This window comes from Perca fluviatilis, chromosome 11 (genome assembly GCF_010015445.1).
Source record: "Perca fluviatilis chromosome 11, GENO_Pfluv_1.0, whole genome shotgun sequence".
NCBI classification, from domain to species: Eukaryota; Metazoa; Chordata; class Actinopteri; order Perciformes; family Percidae; genus Perca; species Perca fluviatilis.
In genome coordinates this window covers 6,229,653-6,255,911 of record NC_053122.1, presented here as the reverse complement: position 1 = coordinate 6,255,911, position 26,259 = coordinate 6,229,653, and the positions used below count along the sequence as shown (strand labels likewise).

The window sequence follows — 26,259 nt, the reverse complement described above, 5'->3', positions numbered from 1 at the left end:
ACTCTTATAATTGACGCTAAAATTCTTAGCTTTACGTCTATAATACACTTTTAAACCGGACATCATATTGTCACAGCTCGGTTCTGCTGAGCTCAGATGTTCAGGAACCACTGTGTGATAAATAATGCACCTTTTTTGAAAATACTTATAGCTTTTCATTGCTGTTTTAGGAAAAAAAAAAACTATTTGCAGCTTATGTACATAGTCAACACAGTCAGAATGGGAAAACAGCTGAGTTTCAGCTGATGGCTGGTAGGATTGTTGACACTTTGGCAAATAATGGTCTTATTTTGTAGTAAAAATCTAGATGGCTGTTAAAGGAACTGACATTTGCTTGTTTCTCTTCTGTGGCCACCTGAGAAAAATGTGAGTAAAAGCATTTCTTGTGCTGGCAGTGGTGCTGTGTTAGAACTAGAACGGTTTCTCTCCAGTGTGGATACGTATGCTTGTATGTTGTTGGCACTGGATCACGATTCTGGATGGCTTTCAGACTGAACTTGAACAAGCTTGTTAAAATTAGGAACTCACTTCTATATGACTTATAAGAAAGGAAACTGTTTTGCCGGTATAAAGCTAAAAAAATGTTATATGTGGTGTTTTTATTAGTGTCATTTGCACAACTATATCCAGCCTGAATGGACTGAAAGACACCAAAATATAAAATCATTAATTACTTTGTGATTGTAACCTAAAAGAGAAATCAAACACATATGAAATAGTTCATCTTGCATTCTTTTGAGGCAGAAGGAGCAAACTCCAAACTGTTATGTGCACACCAATATATAAATAAGACTTGCTTTAATGTTTGTAGAGCTTCCAGTCACTAGAAGCAGCACTAAAGTCAGTGAACGAGGAAGAAATCCTGCACCGTTTTTAATTTGTGTGAATAATAATTCAATTTTAATTTGCAGATTTAATTTTCAGCAATTTTCTTTAACAAATTTAGCAAAAACACTTGAGTTATTGAAATGTTGAGCTTTGTTTGATAGCCATCCAGATTTCCTGGTCGCAATGTTATTGTTTCTTTCCACTGTGGAGCCACACCAGTATGGCTTTTTTTTCCAGTGTGGATGCTGTTTTTTCTTCTCTCCCAGTACTGCCACTGGTGTGGTCTCTCTTTTAGTTTGGACATCTCTGTTTTATAGACTGAAACGCTTACACTGGTCACATACGTCCGCTTCCTGTCCTGTGTGGAGGCTTTAGTATGTTCTTCACTGACTGTGTTGGTCCCAGTAGACAGGTTTTTCTGCAGTTTGACATCCCACATTATATTTGAAGGTGCATTGGTCACTCTGCTCACAGTGTTGACGTCTGGATCGGATTGCATTTCTGTTTGTGTAAAGCCATGAACCAGCCAGAGAGAAAAAAAGTCAACTCCCTGCCCTGTCGACAGTTTAGAGGCGGATAGATGTGTAGACATTGTACCATCTAAGCCTTGTGTGCAGGGAGGAAAGGGGATTTCAGTGTTTCTGTTTGTGTGCAAACAAATCTGTAGTTTGTTAAAGCAGCACCTGTTGAAATGGTTATTAGGCAGGGCTGGGTACTGAGACACAATATATAGTGTACCCTATGTTATACTAATTTTTGGTATTTGGTATTAAAAGTATGGAGAGCTTTTTTCCACCGTAGACACTTTCCACAAAATAAATGGCGTTTCTTGTAATGTTAACTGATGTTAAAGTTATATAGTTGACTTTGTGACAAAGTCTTTCAAAAAGTCACTTAAAAAAAATTCTGTGCGCGATGACGAGAACTAGCAAGTGAATAAGAGAATCAAAACTTTATTTTCTAATTAATTCAAGGAGGTTATGAACTAAAATAGAAATAAATAAACCCAAAACACTCAGCTGATTGTTGCTTCTTTGCAGACCGCTCTGGTGGTTTCAGCCTTTTTTTTCACATCGTTGTGATGTCCTTTTTTAAATGTCACAGTTGTGCAACTGTAAACTATAAAGAGCAACACCATGGCTGTCTGTTGTTCGGACAAATTGGCAACATTTTCACAGATCTTCAAATGCGGAGAACACGCAAGCAGAAATACACAATAAGATGCATTTTAGTTCCATTTTAGTTCCTGACTCAAATTGAAAAATAATCCTGAAATTGTGCACTTTAAATGACAGGGGAATTCTTCACCCACAATTTTTGTTCACGCAGGACGTGACAATAAGTAGTTGAACAACTTAAGAGCTTGAATAAGGATGAACGGTTTTGTTTTCAGAAGTAAATGCATCTATTGGCTCCCATTTTTAATCGTCTTGAGCTTAAACCTTCAGCTACTTATTCTAAAATTCATCCACAAATCTTAAAACGTATTAAACAATATTAATTTGAATAAAAACATAACATAATGTTACTAAACACTTGGACACCGATAAGTCTACACAGAGATAACTCTTTGTACTAACATGACCATTGGACTAAACTCCCACAAAGCCTGTCAAATTCTTTTAAAAAATTAGAAAGATTTACGCACGGAGTTCTCATGTCAGGGCATTTTAAGCTGGGAATAAAATAAGTGCTGTTTTCAGTAGAGAAAGGCAAATTATGTGTACATGTAACATATTAAGTAACTCACTTTAGCATATAATGAAAGCTAATTTGATTCAAAAACAAAGTGATTCATTTAAAACCGGCATCAGATTTGAAATATTTAGTAATTGATGTTCCTCGGATGCCCAGCCCTGCCGATTTACCAGTACTTGACATGATTGTAAAAGAACCAACTTATTTTTGTAGTTTCTGGCAGTGCCCTTTAGAGTCATTGGTGTTGTAGGGGATTCAGTCAGTGTCATATTTGTTATGGTACTTTGAAAATAGAAATCTTTTGAGGAGTGTCGTGATGCATTTTGCTGTCACCTGCTTTGCTTTCCCACTGCCACTAAAACAGCCAAAGGGGAGGGGTGTGTGTTTGTTTGTGTGTGTGTGTGTGTGTGTGTGTGTGTGTGTGTGTGTGTGTGTGTGTGTGTGTGTGTGTGTGTGTGTGTGTGTGTGTGTGTGTGTGTGTGTGTGTGTGTGTGTGTGTGTGTCACAAGAACTCTGTCTGTCTGTGTGGTGATACAAATCAACGTCAAAAAACGTGTTTAATGTTGTGATAACAGGCAGTTCAACTGTTGTACTCGTGAGTTATGGCATTAACACGACGAACAAGCACAGTCCATTTAAACTGATGGTTTTTCTACGTCTAGCTTTAATATTTGTGGAGCGTTTGCTGGTTAGTAACAAAAGCTTTCATTCAAGTACATCGCAAACGTGTGTATATTAGGTAACACTATACAACTGCCTTTTTTCCGCGTTTTACCCAGCGAAATGTATTTCCAACAATAGAAAATTCTTAGAAATACCATGTTTGTTGAAGTAAATTTGGATTTTTACAGGTGTATAAACAGCAGTTACATTTAAGAGCAAATAAATGCAGATCTTTAACAAACTAAAGTGATTACAGTACTTGTCAAATGTAAAGTGTTAACCTCCTTTTACATTAAAACCGTAATATTTGTATCATATAAATTGTAATATATGAAGAAAGTTGTCAGTTTTGGCTGTATGTATTTCAGCAGCAGCAGTTGTTTTAGCCTTTTATAACTTGATGACATGTTAGTTCATCTGCCAAAGGCTTTACATTCACATAAAACTGAGTTAATTTTGTCATTTTTTTTCCAGGGATGGTGATTTGTAGTTTAAAGTTTTCATCTGGATAATTATAAATAAGCTTTATGCTAATTATCAGTTTGCCTGATGAAAGTCACATATCAGCTGCAGACTAAACTTCCCTAAAAGCAATTTTTAAGTAGTGTACATTATGTTAAATACCTTTTTTGTGTGTAGTTAATTATATTCGTTTCCAGGTGTATTTTGAAATTCAACTTTTTTTCACTGTAGGAATGCACTTTTGCTCAAAAGTCCTTCAATGATCTGTAGCTTTTATTTTCCCCTGTATTTACTCAAGCTGCAGTGAGCAATTATTTAAAATAATTTTAGCAGAAATGGGAGATGAGACCATTTGATGCGTTTTCCCTAAATCCATTCTGAAGAAGGAGTCATCCCTGGTTTAACTGACAAAACATTTAGTTTGTGTGAAGGAAATTTACAAGGTGTGTGTGTGTTTGTGTGATCTCTACTTTATCCAATACCGTTTTCTTCCTTGCGGAGAGTTTAAACATGTTTCACTGCACTGAACTGCATTTTCTACCAACACTGAGCCACTATGCTGCCACATTCATATTAATGTTAATAATGTTCACACTCTCAATCACAATGGTGAAACCAGATCACATCCTCACTGATCATCGGCCATCGCCAATCCACCGTCGTGAAGCCTAGTTAAACTGTGGCTCCTTGGTGTTAACAGTGTTTTGTGTGACCAACGTGGTTGATGTAGAACAACAAACACCACAGCTCAGTTCTCAGAAGAAGAAGAAAAAAACCTGTTGGATTGACTTGACAGTGGTTTTGTGGGTTATAGCTGTGTAATAAGTAACAAGCATCTGCTTGTTAAAAATAAACCATTTTGTGCTGTTTGAACGTTTTTGTGGTTTGAGGTTTTTTTTTGGGGTTCAGATATTTTTCTCAGAAGTTGGTAGCGACCAAAAACGGAGCAAAAAGAGAGAATATTTGACGTACATTCATCAGGTGGACACAGACACAAAGACTCATGAATCACTAATGAATCATCGTGTTGCTGCTGGATGTGTAAATAAGCATGAGTTTGCTAACAAGTTCATCATATCAACTTAAAAGATATGTAAATGTTGTGTTCGCGGCTTGTTTCCACTGCCCCCAAGTGCCATTATTGTAGGCTTAAGTTCTTGTATTTTTAAAAGATACATAAGAAGAAGTGAAATTGACTATTCCGATCCTAACGTCTTTTTAAAATCAGAAATTGAATTTGAATTTTCACAAGTTGCTTTTAAAAGCAACTCATTTCTTTCAAATAATTTGTCACAATGCTATTAGGACATTATTTAAAATTCTTTATCTACATTTTGGACATAAGTAAACATCCAGTAACCTCCACTGTCTATCGTCATATAGTCACATTATATGAAATAGTCACATCATAGTAATGTTAAAGAATGTTTTTGTGCACATCAGGAGCACGAGGCCCAAAATGAAGATCCTAAGAGTACCTCAGCTTATCAATTATATAAAGTATTTTTTGGACAGTGTGAAGCACTCCTGTAAGTGACCGTTTTTACATACCTGATCAACAGATTGAGCTTTGACTCTGAAGTGAAACGAACAAGAACTAACACAAATAGGATAATTTATTCCCAGTGATAAAAATAGTCATGACCAATATCGACTACACACATTCTGCATACCTAATAATAAAACTTTACATAGCATTCCACACCAGTCGTACCTTTCAGTAGAAGTACTCTTTTACATTCCTTACCTCAGAAAACTGTAAATAAACACCAAGAGACACTGACTACACAGGAATAAAAAAATTTCAGAGAAATGGAAGCCTTTGGGGTATTTGTAATTTACATTAATTATTTAAAGAGATAATTGGAAGAAATCTAGAGGGCAGGAAATAAAGGGAAACGCACCAAACAAACTCTCCATCTTGTAACGCACACAGTATCCCTCTAGGGGGCAGCAGGCCTTCACTCCTGAGCCTCATATACTGTACACTGGCACTCCCCAACACTGTTTAAAAAAAAAAATGAAGGGTGAAAAACTAACATAATTGAACAGGTGAGACATACAGTTACATCAAAGTTACATAACTGAAACAACAGAACACACATTTTCAAAAAGTCAACACAAATAAGTTACAACAAAATCAAAATTTGAGTTCAATATAAAAAAAAAAACAGAAGCTGTTGTGAAGGGGAGGTAAATCTGCTCGCACAGTTATGGTGGGTGTACATATACACGTTTTCACGGATGGGTTCGCACCCCTTCCCAGCATTGCACGCTAGTGGGCTCGCCACCAGTTTCTCTTCACTGACCACCCTAGACTAATATTAACGTCTATGCTGACCGCTGACAAAGGAAAGAAAACCGTCAACACCCTCCTACAACTGCGATGGCTGCAGCTGATTGGACAAACGCATCAAGTGGATCTGTCTGCTCCAGGATTTCAAAACTGACCATAATAGCAGCTTGTTCTGAATACGCTCTTATTTTACGAAAATAGTTCACCGAAACAGGTTTCTGAAAACATTTTTAGCAAGAAATAGGCCATGCAGTTGTTGAATCTGTATTCATTTCAGATTGATAAAGCGGAGTTTAAAAGATTTTTGTCTTCATCTTTTGAGAGGCGGCAAGCCGAGCCGGCCGCTCCTCATTTGCATAAAGCTGGCTGGATTCAACTTTATGCAAATGAGGAGCGGGCGACCCACTTGTCCAAAGTCCACGCATCGCTACCAGAATGCATTGCATGGCTGCTCCCATAGAGATGAATGGGAAGCGGGGAAATTACGCAGACAATGGACACACACCATTACACTGTGGGGACTCGCCATGGTTGACAAAAATCTGGTCCCCGCAAGGTAAACCATTTAAATGTTAGGGTTGAGACTTGGTTTTTGGTTGAGTTTAGATTAGTTAGTCATCGAAGTTAGTCATGTAGTGGTTACGGTTAAGGTTAGGGTAAGTCCCCAATATATTCATTGATCTTTCATTGATATAAGTCAATGCAATGTCCTCCTAAGTAACAAAAACAAGTTTTTTGTGTGTGTATGCGCTTCTTTATTATAGTGTTTGTGAGGACCAAAATGGGATTTAGATCTTATAAGTGAGGACACTATTGCGATTATTTAAATTTTACCCAAACACTGTATATTGCTTAGTTAAAGAAAATATCTTCAATATTACTCCAGTGAGCTAGCTAGTAAGCTAAGTGGCTACAGTGATGTGGTTGTTAAGGTTTAAGCTTGCAGCTAGCAAGTTAGCTAGTTAGCTAGTTAGCTAGTTAGTTAATCATTTCTCATAAATAGAGATAAAGTTACCAACTTTCTCTATCTAGTGTCACATTCTTGGTACCTCATTCACTCAAAGAAAAACATACATGAACTTCACTCTAACCCTCCATATTCAGCTTTAAACAGTTTTTCACACACTGACGTTGAAGTGACCTAGTTCTGGGGGTTTTCTGAGCCATGATCCCAGCCCCCCACCCTGCAGAGCGCTGGTAAACTGCTGCATCGCCCTTTGGTAGTGTCCGGCAGCCATCTTGGAAGCAGAATATGTCCCTGGAGTGGTGTCTGCAGCATTAAACTGAAACTGAAATTAGACAGAAACATGCTTCGCTGTCATATTAAATAATCGAAATACACTTATTAAAAAGTGAGATTTGTGGGTGTTACAATAATATCCACTGTTTCTTTCAATTTGACCGTGGCGGAAGAAGTATTTAAATCCTTTACTGAAGAAAAAGTACTAATACCACAATGTGAAAATGATGCACTATAAGCAAAGTCCTGCAAACCTTATTTAAGTAAACTAACCACTTTTCTGCCAACCTCCCTTCCTCCTGAGGAGGTTCAGTGTTTCCAGTCTCTGAGTGTCTCGGACCCACCTGCTGCTGCAGCCTCTGCCAGCGTGCGAACATGGAGCGCTTGCAGAGCTGTGACGGTGTCCCTGAGTCCTTCCTCCTTCCTGTGGAGGTGCTGATCTCCTCCAGGCCTCCGTCACCGCAGCTCCAGTTCATGCTGACGTTTGGCGCCTTCCCTGTCGGCCGAACCTCGCTGCTGTTCAGACCTGTGCAGAGAGAAAAAGGGTGGATTGCCATGACTTTTCACACATTCATGTTCCCCTCAGGATGAATTATAATAAGTTTAGTGATCCTCTGGCTTTTCATCTCGCGTCATCATCAGGTCAAAATGATTGGGTTTATGACCAAATACCTGCAAAACTAATGACATTACCATCAGCCTCAGCTGTATTAATGTTAGCATGCTAACGCACCAAACTAAGATGATAAACATGCTACCTTAACATCAGCATGTTTGCATTAAGCTCAAAGCACCATACTGCCTAAGTGAGTCTCACATAGCCACAATAAACCAATGTGAAAATACTCCCATTAGAAGTAAATTTTTTACTTAAGTTAAAGTACAGAAAAATGTAAATAAAGTATTTGAAATATCTCGTGCAATTCTTTATTTTTTTTTCATCTCAAATGAAACAGAAACTTTCTGTGTATCACATCAGACCTACCAGACTGAGTGAATTAAATTGAACTGAGGAGCATTAAAAGGTGCTCTAAATGATGTCACACGTTTTTTAGGCTACAACATTTTTTGTCACATACAACAAACATCTCCTCACTATCTGCTAGCTGCCTGTCCCCTGAACACACTGTAAAAAAAAACGTGGTCTCTGTAGACAGCCCAGGCTCCACAAACGCCAACAAAAACAAACTGTGCCAACCTGCACCACCAAACATAACAAACACTGTTCCAGCCAATAACCGACAAGAAGGATTTGGGGGTTAAGGGTTGGGGGGTAATTGCGCGGAAGGGACGGGGAGGGGACAGGATGAGGAGGAGGGAGGGGCGAGCTAGCCTGCATTTTGTTTGACAATACTTTGAACGTCAACAAGAAGTGACATCACCAAATATCGCTTAGAGCACCTTTAATACTTGGTGTGTAAAACTTTTGGACCTACAGCCGAGCAGCAGTTGCTGTCGTCGGTACGGGAAGAGCAGGTTCTTGACGGGTGCGAGGCGCCGTGCCATGGCCCGGCCCAGGTGACCCGTGTGGTTGAGCGTCCCCACTGTCAGGCTGTGCAGGTAAACTGGCTCCACCAAGTGAGACAGGAGGGCCCCCTGGAGGCCCACAACGCTCCACCTGTTGAGCCAAACACTTTTTTTAAACCGAGCAGAGTTGCAGTATGATGGCGGTTTGACAGCTTTTCAGCTGAGAAGATTTTCACTCAGGGCTCATTAATGTTTGACCGCCATTCAAGACTGACTGTCTAGACTGCAGAAACCTGTTACTCTGCTGTATGAACTGAGTGAATACAGTATATCTGGGAGCGATCAGATCTGGTCAGATGAGTCAGGTTGTAAACAAACCAACAGTTTATCCAGATTATCTGTTGGCTTGTAAACCACTTTATTCGGAGGTGAAACTTAAAGTGATCGTAACTAAAATGTTAGTAATAATCCCTCATAGCACAAGAAAACTGTACAGTAAGTATGATAGGTCAAGGTTAAAGTCATTTATAATCTGTGATGGATGTTTACAACACAGTTTATATCAATCATAATTGGTCTAAATGATAAAACTACAAAAACAAGACACAAGTTGTGACAAATCCGATTTTTTTGTAAATAATACATGCACATTTTATTACACTATCAACTGAAATTCCAACAATGTATTTTACTAAATCTTGGAACACACCTTCCAGGCCCGATTATATGTCGGTACACGATCTGTTCTGCACATTCGCAAAATGTTCGCGCATGCGCTGTTGTACGAGGATTTACGACACTGCACGATCTGTTCCACGCTTCTGGTCGACAGCCAAGCTAACGTTAGTTTAGCTAACAGCTAATTCGGCTAACCGCTAGCTGAGACAGCATGTAATAACTTTAAAAGACCCTCAAAATAAAACTTGAAAATAAACGTTAACATATATAACAGCTGTTACGTCAGTTCTACTTGTGCTCATTTAAAATACAATCACTCAATAAAGTCTTAATGTAGCTGTAGCCTGCTTCTCCCATTAAGTTTGACTTAACGTTATTTTAGACTGAATCTAGCTGTCAGCTAGCGGTTAGCCGAATTAGCTGTTAGCTAAACTAACGTTAGCTTCCCGGTGGAGGCTAGCCATAGGCTAGCGTGGAACAGATTGTGCAGGGCGTATCCTCGGTAAAACAGTATTATCTTGCGCATGCGCAGAACGGATCGTGCAGGCAGAACGGATCATGTACCGACATTATAAACTCACTTTGCCATCTTGTCAGTGCAGGACATGGTGACGGGAGGTTTGCCCTGCGCCACACCGGTCCGGTTCACATTGGCCATTGGCGCTGTGATGGGCAGCGTCCCCTCGCCTCCGTCCACCTTCACCCTGAGGTGACAGTGGAACCTTCTGCTGGGATCTGACATCAGAAGTAACAGAAGATGGAGACTTAGGGGCCGACACCCAAAGCAGACGGCAGAGAACTAGATGTGAGGCGTCACCAGAGTTGGGTTTCGTCGCCTCACGTTTTCTTATGTCGCCTGTGTCTTGGGCAAAAAGTTGTACTTGAACACAACGCAAAATACCTTTTCAAAGATCTTTGGTGGGAATATTAGTGCCTACTTTTGTTCCTACATTACCCAGAATGCTTAGGATTTTCACAGACTGATTATGAATGTTATTTTTATAAAGTTCTTATTCACACGAAAAACTGTCCTGTAGCTGTAATATTTCCTATGACTCTTCTTTTGCTGAGAAGATGGATTCTGTTTTTAACTCTTTTGATGCATAAAGGAGCTGCTGAAAATATGTTGACGTGGATGGCATTTTATTCAGTCATCTACAAGAAGAGGAAATTAAGTAAATTAATTAATGTTTTCACAGGGCTAAAGTGTTTTATGATGGATTTGTCCTTTGAAAAAATAATGAAACTGTCTGAGGTTAGTGGTTTGTGCAGCAGCTGCGAACAGAATATAAATAGCTGCAGAAAAAATAGATTATTAAAGGTAAATGTGTCCACAACAAAGAACAAATTGCTAATATTAAAAAAAAAACAAGGTGCAAATGTGCATCTAGATCAGGTACAGAAGCAGAAATGTTAACAGAGACAAAACAACATGAGTCAGTATCATTTATCATCGCCATCGTCTAAATGTGTTGGTCTCACATGCAGCTGTGGTCTCGTAGGGACAGTTGAGTCGAGCGTCTCCACACGGCGATGAGCTGACGTACATGTGGAAGAGGACGCCGTCCTGCAGTCGGAACCCACCGCCGCCTTTATTTGGTACGAAGATCGATTGTTCCTCACTGTCTGCTGGCTCGCTTCAAAGAGGAAAGACACCGAGAAGTTCAACTTAAGACAGAGACGGGGTGAAAGAAACAAGACCAACAAAAGACAAGGTATGAAACAGTATGAAACTGTGCCTTTTCAATAATTAGTTATTTATTAATCAACCCTAGCAGATAAAGTTCACTGTGGGCATTGGGACCCTAAAATATTTAAGAAACCCCCATTTTGTTCTCTGTGACATTAAGTTGTTGTGACTTAAATGAAAGTTAGAGAAAGAACTTTAGTTAGAAATTAATCTAACTCAGCTAATCTGCTATCAGTGTGCTCGGAGCTGAGATTCACAGACGGCGTAGGGAAGTTAGAGATTTGGGAAGTGTGGACAATAAGAGAAAATACAGAATTATGCAAGCCTTGTACTCTAAATTAAAGCCGTTTAATTACCCTGAAGGCAAATTCTCCACAAAGTAAAACAAAATACTTATTTCAAGTTCTGGGCTGAGGATTTTACCGGAGCAGCAGCTCCAGCTGAGCGTACAGGAATCGAACCAGCGCCCTCCGGCTTACGACTTCAGCGTGGCAGTCGCTGAGCGTACCGCCGTGGTCACTCACGTTGTCTGAGTCCAGACACTTAGTCCCCGTAGCCAGAGACACAACCTGCGCCGATCTGAGGTCAAACCCTGGAAAAGAAACGGAGGATGTGGGAAAAGTCAGGCAGGAAAATGAAGACGAGGCCTCACAATACGATATCATCACGATACTTACGTCACGATACCATATTATTGCGATTTTAAACATATTGCAATATTCTGCGATATATTGCAATTTATTACCTTTGTTCCAACTTCAAATTTTTCCAAATTTCAAATGATGTCCCCAAAGGAAAATTTTGTCAAAATCTGTTTTATCTAAAAAGATACATTTCTCTGTTTGTTCATCTCACTTCAATTTTATTGCTGCAAAATGGGGATTTTCAAGCAGACAAACTGACCAACACATATGTCATAAAAGATCGATAAATGGCGTCTGTGTATCGATACAGTATTGCCACGAAAAATATCGCGATACTACGCTGTATACATTTTTTCCCCCACCCCTAATGAACGGTCCTCCCCTTCGAAAAATGTCCACATACAGTAAGTCGTTTGTTCAAGCAGCAATAAAGACTTATATTTATGTTTATAGGGACGTCGCCATTGCCAGACCTGGCTAGTCCACACAGCATTCCGGGATGGGAGAAAAACGTGCTCTGATTTATTGGCATTTCTTTAAATCAATCACAATCGTCATGGGAAGTGCTAAGCGCCGGACGGAGCCACGGTGCCGCTGCAAATTACAGATATCTGTAACTGCTCAGATTTCTGGTGACTTGTTGAGCAAATAATTGCCTCTCTGATAAAAAAGGGAACAAGACGTTCAACATGATGCAGTTAAAACAAGACGCCTCATTTGACTCTCGGAACAAGACATTTCCTCGCCGTCCCGTCATATCCAGAACGCTAACCGGCTGAGACGGGCTGATGAAAAGTGTATGACTAAACAATCACTCCGACGCCTCAAAAACATGCTGTTGTGCTGCAATCTGGCCTCATCGGAGACTCAGAGGACGGTAAAGACGACTGTCTGATCCGCGGGGTAATTTGAGGTATCTCGTTTGTTTGATTTGCACATCTTCATGTAAGAGAGACTCGGATGCTCCTGAACTGTCCTGACTGCTTAAAATGGTGGCAAAACATTTTTCATCCCCGTTTTTAAAGCGAAGCGAAGATCTGTTGCTTTTCATGTGACAAAAAAACCCATCGTGGGCATCTTAGTCTTTGAATTTCAGCTGATAGAGTCAGAAGATTGGATAATGTTTTCAATATAATACCTGAACTTTGTTAAACTTGGATCAGACTACACGGTATCTTACTCTTTTAAGGGCAACTTTGGTATTTTTCAAACTGGAACCTATTTTTCCCATTTTTTTGTGCCTAAGTAATTGATGGGAACAACAATCTTTTAAAGTTGGTCCAGTATTGACCAAAACTGCTTCAGTCGGGATTTGGCAGTGCCAAAACAAACTACAATGTAAGTTATTGGGCAATTGCGCACCTTCAATATACGTCCAATAAAAGCTGTTTTTGCCATTAAAAATTCTCAGATTATTATTCTAAGAGTCTGACAGCATTATGGAAAGGATCCCTACAGAGATAGTTAGATAGTATATAGAAGATACTTTTTGTTTTACATAAAAACATCCCTGAAATATCTATCACAAAACCCATCAGACGCCATTAAAATAAACAATACTTTTAGCGTGTAGAGAACCAGCATATTTTCACATGTAAATGGGTGAAGTAATGGGTGTAGTATGGGTGTAGTATGATTCCGACAACATTCCCCCTCAACCTCATCCTGTCACATCCGAGTTTTGACCGTTGTGTCTCTACCACTCACCTCTGGTCATTACAATCCCTGCCAGGACCTTGTGGCGGGCTTGTGAGGAGGTAGAGAAACAGCCGTCTGTCAGCTCTGAGTATTTCTCTCTCACCAGGTGGAAAATCGACTCTGCAAAGAACTGCAGAAAAATAAATGGAGGAGACAGTGTTTAAAGAGTGGAAGATGCATATTGAACGTTTTTTGAACCTTATCTGAATTTTACATAAGCTTATTGAGGATTATTCATTAATATTCTGACTACGGTTGGTTAGCGATTTTGCCTCACCGGTTATTATTGTCTCTCTTACTTCTTTTATTCTTTCTTTATTTTGCCATGTTAGTTGGCTCTATCTACTAAAACGTAATTATTGCTATACCAGAGTACGTTGAGTTTCAAATACAATTTGAGCATTCAAAACTTACAAAATATCCCTTTTAAAGTTAATTTAGAGCTGATAAAAAATTTTCAATTTATTTGCAATTAATCACGATTAAATGTTTTAACCGAGGGCGGGGGATGTTTTTTTTAAAATTATAAAAAAAAAAGGAGAAGAAAATTTGTTTTTTTTGTGGTATTTTTTTTTAAAAAAAAAAAAAAAAAATTTTTTTTTTTAAAAAAATATAAAATTTTTGATTTTTTTTTTTAAAAATTAAAAAAGATTTTTGACAGTGGGGGTTTTTTTTTTTTTTTTTTTTAAAAAAAAAAGGGAGGGGGGTTTGGTTTTTTTTTTTTTTTTTTTAAAAAAAAAAAAGAGTAAATTTTTTTTTGGGGGGGAGAAAAAAAGGGGTGAGATTTTTGGGGGACCACGATAGAAAATCTCTGACAGTCTGCCAGTGATGGCCGAGAGTTTTCTCACTCTAAACTCCCCCAGTCTGCAGAGGAAGAGCTGTAATATTCATACTTGTCAAAATATGTCTAATTATATTTTTTGGCTGTCATTCTTTTTGGGGGAAGTTACAGTTAGTTAGCTACAATACAGAAAGTTTCACCGAAGTGCCAAGAGGAGCATCACAAATAAGTGTGGAGAATTAATAAGAGGAGGACCAGGGGTGCCTTTGACAAGATCATATCTAAATATCATATGGATGGCATTTATGTACCACTTTAAAATAGTCTTAACAACCACTGAAAGCCCTTCACACACACTGTAGGCTTCTTTACAGACTGAATGTTGTTTTGGTCTGAATTAGCTATGAGCAGAGTTTGAACCTGTGTGAGGAAACCCTATTGGATTTCAAGTCTAATGCCTTAACCACTTGGCCATCACAGCTGTTTTTAGCATGTTAATGGATGAGAAATAAAAATATTGCCATTCCAACCACAATTCGATCTTCTCATCTCAGGCATCGACTCTGAAACAACCCTGCTGTGACCTGATTTCTCAGGTCCTCATTCATCCTCACTTAAGTATCACCGCTTCTCTCACAACTGAATCACCATATAGATTATGTCATATTGGATGCAGACATGTTTAAGCATAAACTATAATCGCACTGTCCAGGGATGTGTGATAAAGTACTGCAAGTAAGCATAAAGCATAAAGGTTATTTTGCAACATGTAGGCCTACAGTATTTATATAAATCTGTTGAATCTGCTTTATTTTATAAATCCCAAGAATCTTGGCAAAATAAATCTGTATAGAAATAACATTCGCTGTGAGCAGGGTTTGAACCTGCGCGGGGAAACCCCATTGGATTTCAAGTCCAACGCCTTAACCACTCAGCCATCACAGCTGGAAAACAAGTTTTTAATTTACACTCCTGAAGCCCCGAGCCCTGACAGACTTCACAGAAATGATCTGAAAATAACTTTGTTAATAGCGTACTGATGCCCTTGGTCTGGAAGAATCCATGTGTACCTGTAACAGCTGCTGAGGGCACGAACTGGCACACACATATTATTTCTGTTTTTGGTCATTTTTGCACTATTACGGTAGTTTGGAAGAATCTCTGTGCCCGACGACCAATTCTAAAATCAAGGCCTACACTGTAAGCCCAAAATTCTTTGTCAGAAACCTTTAACTTTAACAGATGACTTACTCTGTAAGTACACACTTTATTTTCTTTACTGTCAAGAAGATATTCTTGAAGATGTTCTCAACTTTTATTTGAAAAGCTTCTTCAGTTCCGACTAACTGATGAGGAGTCCCAGGAATTTAAACTCAGAAGGATGGTTCGCACCTTGAGGGTTAATGTGAGTCGTTAGTCCACCTGCCTGTCAAGTGGTAAGGTGTGAATGGGTCTTGTGAATGTTTTCCAATAATGGATCTTGAGCATTATTAATGATACAAATCTCTGCGAGCAGGGTTTGAACCTGCGCGGGGAAACCCCATTGGATTTCGAGTCCAACGCCTTAACCACTCAGCCATCACAGCTCTTGTTTTACACTCCAGAAGCGCAGAGCCGTGACAAACTTGACAGAATTGATCTGAAAAGAACTTTGTTAATAGCATACTGATGAACTGGCACATATATTATTTCTGTTTTAGGTCTGTGTTGCACTATTACGATAGTTTGGAAGAATCTCTGTGCACAACAACCAATTCTAAAACCGAGGCCTACTAAGCTACAAGAGTTATGTTATCCAAATGAAAACATCTTGAGCATTATTAATGATATTAATGATATAAATCGCTGTGAGCAGGGTTTGAACCTGCACGGGATTCAACGAGTCAAACGCCTTAACCACTCGGCCATCACAGATGTAAGTGTCAGAAATATCAGTTGTGCTAAATGCTCTTTAAGGGGTGGTTCAGAATTTTGGACATAGGACCTCATTTCCAAGTTAGCCACTGTGTTATTTATCAGTGGAGACAGTTTTCAACACTTTTCATCCAGTCCTTCCAGTTGCAGAGTTCGCTGGTGCTAGGCTAGCGCAAGTCAACAGTATCTGCTAGCCTGCCATTAAAAGCAGTCGTACACACTCCACAGTACACCCGAGGCAAATCAATTATAACGCCAGACTATCGATGTAAATGTCTGTTGATCGAATAATGTTAGAGTTAAAACTACCCTTGCATGTAAATGATCGCATTACATTTTGAGGGATTAGTTTCTCAGCAGCGGCGGCATTTTACTATGCTCCGGTTAGTAATACTGCGCCAAAAAGTAAACAGAGAAGCGCACTCCAGTCGGGAAACCTAGCTAGTAGCTGCTGGCTTGGACAACGAGACACCGGCGGAGACCCTACTCAAGTGGCAAATGTGTAGTGATTATTTTAGACCAGACAACTTTGAAAAACCCTGCAATCTAAAGGACCACAAGTCACTGACAACGAATGCGGTTCCATCCGTCTTTCTAGATGCACCAACAGCTACTGATGAACAGGTAATAACTTTTGGTAGGCAACTCTAGCTAATAAAGCTAGCCCCTTTCATAACATTAGCCTAGCTGCTACTGATATATTGAGACTGACAACGTTAGTGGAGATAACATTACTCTTCAATGCATTGTGGAGAGTGACAACGTTAGCTAACGGTATAGCTATACTCTTGGTAGATACCTGGCTGGGCTAACCGCTAACTTTATATAATTGCTGACAGAAACGTCATGTAAGCTCGGACAGTTTACATGCAAATTGCTAGCGTGTGTGCTTTCATGTACCGGTAATGTTATGTGAGTTATAGCCTGGCAGAGTGGAATTAGTTGGAGCTCACAGCGGCAGGTAAATAAACTTGATTGAACGTGATTGTCATGTAAACCGTCTTTCTCGGTAGCCTAGGTAATATCACTCCGCCGCTGCTGTAGCCTACGATACCAACTACAGGGAACAAAGTATTGCAATGCGATGCAAGGGTAGTTTTAATTCTAACATTATTCTATCAACAGACATTTACATCGATAGTCTGGCGTTATAATTGATTTGCCTCGGGTGTACTGTGGAGTGTGTAAGACTCCTTTTAATGGCAGGCTAGCAGATACTGTTGACTTGCGCTAGCCTAGCACCAGCGAACTCTGCAACTGGAAGGATGAAAAAGTGTTGAAAACTGTCTCCACTGATAAATAACACACTGGCTAACTTGGAAATGAGGTCCTATGTCCAAAATTCTGAACCACTCCTTTAACTTGTCTGCTGAATATTTGAATAACTTAAGAAGGCTGCTCAGTTCACCAGTCTCTTTCCTTAGGTTTGGAGAAAGCAGATGAAATATTTGACAGTCTGAATTGAGTTCAGTCGTAGCTGCTATTTAATTCATGTTTGATAAATGGGTATGTGATGGTGAACTAGACTTTTGTAGCCCATCTTTATGAGAAGGTCCAACATATGTGTAACATTGAAACTCTTCATGTTTTTAACCGCCCCAAACTCCCAGAAATATTACCAACACCTGACCTCAGTGTCTATAACTATCTTAAATGTCTCGCCACATTTTGTAAAAGCAGGTTTTTTATTTTTTCAGGAAGCGAAATTCTCTGGCTCAACATTTTCTGGATGACAGTGGCACAAGGTCGTGTGTAATGAGTGTGTTAAACAATTATCTGTCAGATTATTATGCTCTTCACACCGCCTTCCCGCTCCACCTCCGTCTCCTCGGTCTGCTGCCACTCCTCCTTCATCCCTAATGTGCTGTAATAATGTTCATTAATGCGTCACGCCGCCTGACAGACAGTTCATATTGAAGGGGAGATGATGCTAAATGATGAGTCGGAGAAGCTGCAAAAATAAATCATCTGCTACACAAAGAGGAGGATGGGTAGCTTTTGCTAATTATTAAGTTTCTGGTGTGCCAGCCTAAAGCTTTTGTTCAAATTTAGAGCATATAAATGCTTTTTTTCCCTCCAAAATGTACCACTGCATCCTCCTGTCTCTCTTTAAATCTCCCCAGGGTTTAATAAAATATCTACATGTCTGTCTAACAACTCCATTTTCCTTTGCATATTTGGACGGTCCTCCTCAGCTGAGCGGAGCTGATCTCAGGAGACAAATCTTCTTGTATTCGTTAAGCACGACAGCAAAAAGATGTCAAAGACAATTCTCTGAGGCTCAGAGACATAATGAAGTTGTTTAGATGCTGCAGACGATGCATACAGGACACCATCCAGCTCTTAGGCCTCAGGACATGATGGCCATGCTGATGTAAGGCACACTCCATTTGGTAGCATACGGCGCACCTCAGACCCATTTATCCAGACCATTTAGAAGACTGGCGAACGCTAAAGAGATGAAGGGCCAATTCAGTGTCGCAACTGATGTTTCCAAGTAAGAGAAATCTGTCTTTAACGATATGAAGGGCATATACGGATACACTAAGTCTGTCTCCTCTCTCTATACTCTGTGTAAAATGCTGACCAGACATTTCTCTACAAGTTATACAATACAATACTTCTGAAAAACTGTTTTATTATGATGTCTATTTTCCAGGTTTTTTTCTGTATGCGTTTTGTTTTCTTTGAGACAGTTTGATTTTCTCAGAGTGTACGAGCTACGCATGAATGCACCATGAGTTTAAGAGGTGTATCTGAATGCACCATAAAGTCCCGTTGAACCTGCTTGCTTCATTGTTGGTTGATTGTTTACATGAGTAAGGTTACGCTGTGTGGTTAGCTGCATGTTATTGGCCGGTGAGCCACACTGTCGTGTGTTGTTGTTGTTGTTGTTGTTGTTTGTTGTTCGGACATGTGAATAGGTGGGGGTGGAGAGAGAAAAAAATACTGAGAGGAACGCACCTCATTTCGATCGATTTTTGATTTTGAATGAAAATCGTGACACCCCTAAATATTATGTCTGCGTAGTAGTGATTTGGTGGGTGGAGCCACGGTCGCCCACTCAGGGCCAACCAATCGCAAGTCAATCCCAGCTGCCAATTATAATGTTTCTCCCCGTTTTTGTAGCATCAAATAACTAATAAAAACCAAACTGATCAGAAAAATGAACACTTGAACAAACATCAGTGTGATCAGAACTACCACAAATGACAGAAACCATCTTTGAGGAAAATGTATTGAAGTGATTTTCAAGTTTGGCAAATGTCCCATCCACTTTTTATTGTTAATCAAAAAGACATCTTTAAATCTAAATACTGTGGTGTAGTAAAGGGAATTCTGACCTACTCACCTGAGGTAGCTGATGTTTGGCTCTGCTGCCGTGGAGGCCCATCCCCTTCCTCTCCGGTCCCAGAGTTACGTTGTAAATGGACTGCAGGGCGGCAGCTGCCGCCTGAGCCTTGGCCAGTCTTTTACTGTGGCCACACCCTTCAAAAACCCTCCCCTCCACCCTCACCACCATAACAAATCTCCTCATTGGCCTGCCATGAACCCTCTCCGTCAGGCACATGTACCTGAGTCCTGGTCGCAGCTCGTTGAGCAGCGCCACTGGGCTGAGGTGCCCTAGAAGTGAGCTGCTAAGGGCTTGTCTTTTTGGATTGGTTGAGAAGAAGTCCATTGTGAGTCGCACAAGTCGTCTGTGGTTGTAAATGCTGTAGAAAACCTCATTTTTTGCTGTGTTGCAGTGCAGGAGATCACAGTTTTCAAACATCGATGGCTCAAACTCTTTAAGGAATGCGTCAGGGATGTCCAGTTTATCCGCTGTAAAATCTGCTGGAGTGCTGGTGAAGTTCCCCATGGAGGCGTGAGCCTGGGAGGCGTTTGGGAACTGGATGAACGAGCGGAGAGCCAGTTCTGCCGCCCTCATCTTGGCCTGCTTTTTTGTTGGTCCTCTGCCCTCGAAGTGGAAACCATTGACCTCCACGCCCACAGAAAACACTGGAGCATGCAGTGGGCCAGTCTTTGACATGATCTCATACCGCAGACCGGGTCGTAGCTCGTTCAGCTGGACCAGCGCGTTCTTGTGAGCGACAGCCCAGGCTGCTCTCTTACAAGTCAAGTGGTTTTGGTCTTTCCCATCCGCCAGTGGCTGTTTCCTCTTCAGAGCTCTCGGTCCGCGTTTGGGGAAAGTTGCGCAAAAGGTTGACGGATGATACTTCCGTAGTAGGTCACAGTCCACCTGGCTTTTGTCGTCTTCGTTCTCTTTCACCTCCAAACTGCTTGTACCTGTTGGCAGGTCAAAATCGGGACAGTGAACAAAACATGAAGGAAAAATGTGTTTCTTTTGTTAGAATCCCAATGCATTTTGTGAGTAGGCCTACATGTAAGTAACAAGAGTCTACAGCTCTGTTAGCAGCTCTGTGAGACTTTACTTGTGAGCTAAATGCTAACATCAGCATGTTTATCATCTTAGTTTAGCGTGTAGCGTGCTAACACAAAGCACAACTGAGGCTGATGGGAATGTCATTAGTTTTGCAGAAATTTGGTCATTAACCAAAGTACTGGACACATTACGTGTGTTTACATGCACTTCATACCTGCCAACACTCCTGTTTTTCCCGGGTTTCTCCCGTTTTTTAACCCTATCTCCCGGACCCCTCCTGGTTTGTTATTTTTCTAAAAATAATGTGACCATTACACGAACTGCCGTGAGACTGTGTTGGTAATTTGCATGGCCCAAACTCCTTTATAATCAACTGGACCAGTATGTTTGTCTAATGTTGACTAGTTGCCAGATCTTGTATAAATTTCAACAGTGTTGGGCGCAACATTCATCTTACCTAGATATATCGACAACCTCCGCGCTTTTTTGTAAGGTGTGTCGCATTGATTTTAATGTAGCGCACGGCGGGAAAAATGACATTACCCAGCACATTAAAACACAGCGGCACCATCGCTACCCCCGCCCCCAACGGCAATCCATCTAACAGTTGTTGAGATATTTCAGTGTGTACCAAAGTGGTGGACCAACTGACAGACAGACACTGCTATATGGGTGTTTTGTAAAGTTAAAAAAGACTAAATGAGGTGAATGTTATGCACCAAAATCAACAGAATTTCAACATATTACACATTGATTGTTTGTTACTTGGCTGCTGAGGTATCTTACTAATCCATCTGTGGTAGCAGAACATGGAAAACATCAGTTTTATTGGCAGAAACCAAAACATTTTTAAAGTGCAAGGAGGAAAAATATGTACTTAAACTGTCGGCATCCTCAGCTGATGATGCTCCAGTATCCCAGTGTCCTATGGGGCCGATGAGGGTTGATAACATATTGACTCGTTCTGAAAAACAGGATCATATTGTTGGTTTTCTCCACAGCATGACCCCAAATCATATATATCACACACAGAAAGATGCATTATTTCACTATATGTTTTTATATATATATAAAGACATATATGTCCAAGATGAGTTTAAAAAAAATAAAATAAATATATATATATATATATTTTGTTTAATTAATTAATTAATTAATTTTAAACTCATCTCGGACATTTTTTTGTTTGTGAAATGAGCCCAATTACATTCACGATTCTGAACGCTTATACTGGTTTACATGGTTTTATATTCACTCCCAACCATAAAAAAGTAATGAGGTAAACACGTTCATGCCGATAGTGCAAACGTAATGTGTGAGGCCCGGGAGGGCCATTGGAGTTCCCACTTAAATGGATGGAAGTGAAAACAAATAGAAAAGGCGGCTAAGAGCCAGCCGGGGTAATTGAAAGGTGTCGGTGATAAGGACGGAGGGTTTCAGACAGGAAGCGTCCAGGGGCTTAAAGCTTTGTCTTATTAACCCAGGCACACAGTTTTTGAATCAAGCACAATCGTTTTTCATTCGATTCCAACGGATTTGGTGAATGCTTTGAGGGTTTCACAAAAAGAAAACGCCGTCTTTGGTGTGATTGGTGTTTTCCTGTTAAGTGTATAAAGAAATAACCTTTTGGTTCTTTGTTCCGTAATGACATTTTGTCACACATAACAATGCTTCTCTAGATGTGTTGGTTTTTCATCTTGACCCAAGTCTTTTTTTCACTTCCCTCCAGTTTTTCTTTAGATAGATGTTATCTAAAAAAAAAAGCTGCTGTTGTTCATAGGTTTCGGTCCGATGTTAAAGGGTTTTGGAGAATCACATGTGCACAATCTAGCTTTAGGCTTCTCAGAATAAAGTGAGCTTATATTAAAGGAAGAAGTCAGAGAGACATCCATCCCTAGTTAATGATTAACGAAAACGGGTGGAAGACATTCCATAACAAAAATAATTCAGGAGATTTTCACAAACATTTACTAGGAGACACACATGTCATTTATTTGATTTAACAGAAGGATTTAAAAAAAAAACATTGGGGTTAAACTTTACATTAACATCATGGATAAATGGACTGATGAATTAAACTTAAGTTGATATTTATTTTACTGTTAACAACCAATCCAGTGGATATTAATGTTTAGTTATTAGTAATGCTATAATCGTGTGTAATTTATCAGTTTATAGTTGCACACATCATAACATTTTATATATTATATGAAGTATTGGTTGATGATTATTACCTCATCATTTGTAAACCTTTACGAAATTGTTTGTAAACTGTGACTAAACATTATTTGGATGGCTTTGGTTAATAAATAATGTATAGCATCTATAAACATAATTTAGATAGATATTATCAGTGCACAAATAATAAGAGGCATAACAAAAACATAAATTATAGCAATAATTATTATTATTAAACACTATAGAATGAGGAATTCTAAGCAATGATAACAACACTGTCGGCGCATTCACATGATACAAGCCTACGGGGATCTCGCTTCACCCCCACCCCTCCTCCCTGCAGTTAATTGTAACCAAGGTGACATGGAGGATTTAAAAAAAAGGGTACAGGTAATTATCGTCACTCGATTTTCTGCAAGTGAATGTCACCAGATGACACCATTTTCTAAACATAGCCATACTGAGAAATACAGAAAATTACAATTACAATTTCTTGGCCACAGTAAATGCTCTTAACATGACTCTTGAGACGCTTGTTTGTCATGCCACTCTGAGGCTCTTTGCCAAATTTGGTGGAGATCTTCCATTAGGGTGCGCTATAATAAAGGTAGATGCATTTTGCAATTCACTACAGTCCTTGCAGTTTACGCGTTGCAATATTCCCTGACGTTCTAGTTAATGTTGTATCAACTCATTTAGCAATGACGTGAATGTAATGGACGTTCAATAATATAAAATAGTTGTGCACCAAAGCTTTAATTAACTATTTACCATTTATTAATGATTATAAAGTGTTACAAACATTGGTCTCCGTTTCTTTTATGCGCAGGCCTTCCTTCCTCCTCCACACGCAAAAAATCTTCCCCATCTTTTAATTTGGGGATTTGGCTTCAGGAAACTCCCGCAGCTCCAACACGATAATAGATCAGCTGCTGATCCGTGTTGGCCCCTGAACCACTGGCCCCATTTATCCCCAGTTAGATTTATCTGGTGCCCTGCCACCATTCAACATGCAGCTTTGGTTCAGCAGTGCACGGTGGGGCAGAATATACTTCAAATGCAGACATAAAAAGAGAGCAATACGGGCTGCACTGGGTAATTATATTATTGGTTGTGAAATATTCATGCCCGCCTGCTGCAAGTAAAACATATAATGGATCAACATTAAAATAATGAGCCATTCGAACACATTGAAAAAGAGTCCAGACACATTCTGTAGCATTTTGGGATTAATAATTCATTGTTTTTAAACTTAAAATCATTCTAATGTTACAAAAGAGTACACGCAACACAAAGCTATTAAATACATAAATGAAAATCAGTTTAAAAAACGGTTTTGAGCTGATATTGCACTACTCGTCACATTGAAATGAATCTCACAGAAACTGTATAACAGTGATATTGCTTTTTTTTATGTTATTAAATAATCTCAGTTTTACTTGCTTTACTGTTTGGCCAGCGATTCTGGAGGACATTGCAATGCAAACTAAAAGTAATTAGAATAATGAAGAATGCACACGAAGCCATTGTGCATTAACCTTGCACCTTGCAGTTATATTAGGCGTGTGATGCCATTAAGCTGTGGGTTGATACAAGCGAGAGCTGCTAGATGGGATGCGACTGTAATGATGTGAATCTGGAGCTTCTGAAGGCCGCTAGGTGGAGGTTGGAGGTGTTTTAATGACCTGCGCCATCACAGCTAACGGGGCCATTTATTTTGGGAGGGAAAAAAAATGACAATAACTGTGTTTGTCTTTGCGTTACATCGGCTGAGCCCCTCGCACCTTCACACGCTTTCTGTCATTTTCACTTCATCATTCGCCTCTCACTCTATCTCCCCCTCGCCCGTAAACACACTCTCTCTCTCTCGTTCAAGTAGCACTTCATTAACTCACACCCATTTGTGAATTGCAGTATTAGACTTTACACTTGATTTAAGTAGAGGTTAACCAGGTTGCAAGATGACAAATTATTTGCTTAATCTACCGGAAATCTTCTTCCCACGCGAATCTTTAAAAAAAAATGGGTTTGTGCAGCAATTTAGAAATGAAATCATAGCGGCTGTTGTGTAACACGGCAGGTGAAATGAAGGGCTCTGGTTAATTTAAATAAAAAAAATGAAAATAAAAAAGGGATGATACTTGAGCACTGCTCAGCAAACAATGCACTTACATCTATCAGTCATGTTGCACCACTACAAATGAAAATAAAAAGGAACAAAGATCGGCTGGATTTTCTATCTATTTGGAAATTGTGCTTATTTATTGATGTTGTGTCATACCAGAATATGCTATAAAATACAATGTTATTATTATTGTTATAACTATTAATAATATACAGTTTATTATTTCCTGAAAGTAGGGATTTAAATGTGTTGTAGTACTCATCTGTCTTGTCTTCGAGACCACTTTTTGAAGGTCTCGGTCTTGTCTCAGAATCGACCCTGACTTTTTACGCTGCCTCCCTCAGGATTTTATTTCAAGACCGATCCATTATAGCTACAGAAAACAGCATTGAATTCAACTGTACTTTTCCATTTTTATCTGTTCTTTATGCAACAATAATCCCAATCAGAATAAGAATCAGCTTTAATGGACAAGTAAGTGTGTACACATACAAGTCATTTGACTCCACGTCATTGAAAGCAACAAAAAAACACAATTAAACACAATTCCTTGTACGTGCACACACTTACTTGCCCTTTGAAGCTGATTCTGATTACTGAGGCCAGATAAGAAGGGATAAGTACAGTTAAATGCAGTGGTGTAATTTTCAAATATTATGAGTTTGAAAGGGTCTTCATAGATATGATAACTGTTAAAGTCATACATCTCTGTGAACCTGTGCACAGAGATCCTTTCTGATGTAAAGTCCAGACTGTATATAGCAGGGACAGCCCTTTTATCGAGAGTCTTTTAACTTTTTCATTTGAGCGCTGATTTGATGGGTTGTCTGTGAAGGATAAAAACATTGTTACGGTCTGCTCCAAGATCACTGGAGCCCAGCAGAAAGACCTCAGCTCTCTGTGGAAGAAATGAGTGGTTAGGAAAGCTGAAAAAATAATAACTTAACCTGGCCATGCCCTTTGTAGAGAATTTTTAGTTATGTCGTTGGGCCGCGCTATTATGTGCCTGCACGGAAAACAAATCGTTATGCAAATTCTTTTATTCCTTTATCTATTAAACACAACCCGTTGATCGGTGCACTTTGTCATTGGCATCTTGATGTTTTGATTGTTGTCGTTATGTATTCATTTATTTAATTTACATGGATGGAATTGACTGTAAAAATGAATTGCCCCTTGGGGATTATTTTTAGTAGTAATAATAAGCATCAGTTGACACTCAAGTGTTAACTAAGTAATACTAATACATTTAGTATTGTGAATCTGAATATCTTAGCCACCCCGTCATTACAGTTTTCTTCTTGAAGCACACAATGAAGAAGCTCACATTTTTTCAGCTTAAGTCATTATTGATAGCAAAAATGCTGATTAATACTTGACAGAACAATCACTTGGAACCAAAAGACTATGAAAGACTATAATGTACTATAAAAGACTATGATGTACTGGATAAGATAGAATAAAGACAAAAGATCAAAGCAGAAATTAGAACAGGAAGATTATTTCATATTCC

General features: G+C 39.4%; 1 protein-coding gene and 2 non-coding genes across 3 annotated transcripts in view; all 3 read right to left on the bottom strand.

The window, feature by feature from the left end:
* Window positions 1–5,249: 5,249 nt before the first annotated feature.
* Window positions 5,250–26,259, bottom strand: part of LOC120569021 (double-stranded RNA-specific editase B2-like) — a 58,891-nt gene continuing 37,881 nt past the window's right edge. Inside the window, exons 2-10 of the mRNA XM_039816823.1 lie at window positions 21,321–21,407; window positions 19,412–20,346; window positions 13,374–13,494; window positions 11,446–11,614; window positions 10,815–10,969; window positions 9,914–10,067; window positions 8,624–8,805; window positions 7,532–7,713; window positions 5,250–7,236 (exon numbers count right to left, since the gene is read on the bottom strand). Coding sequence (XP_039672757.1) covers window positions 7,066–7,236; window positions 7,532–7,713; window positions 8,624–8,805; window positions 9,914–10,067; window positions 10,815–10,969; window positions 11,446–11,614; window positions 13,374–13,494; window positions 19,412–20,346; window positions 21,321–21,407 — 2,156 coding nt within the window. The 3' untranslated portion in view covers window positions 5,250–7,065. The remainder of the gene's footprint in view (window positions 7,237–7,531; window positions 7,714–8,623; window positions 8,806–9,913; window positions 10,068–10,814; window positions 10,970–11,445; window positions 11,615–13,373; window positions 13,495–19,411; window positions 20,347–21,320; window positions 21,408–26,259) is intronic.
* trnas-uga lies at window positions 15,009–15,090 on the bottom strand. The gene has a single exon. It is a non-coding gene; the product is annotated as a tRNA-Ser (tRNA).
* Window positions 15,650–15,731, bottom strand: trnas-cga. The gene has a single exon. It is a non-coding gene; the product is annotated as a tRNA-Ser (tRNA).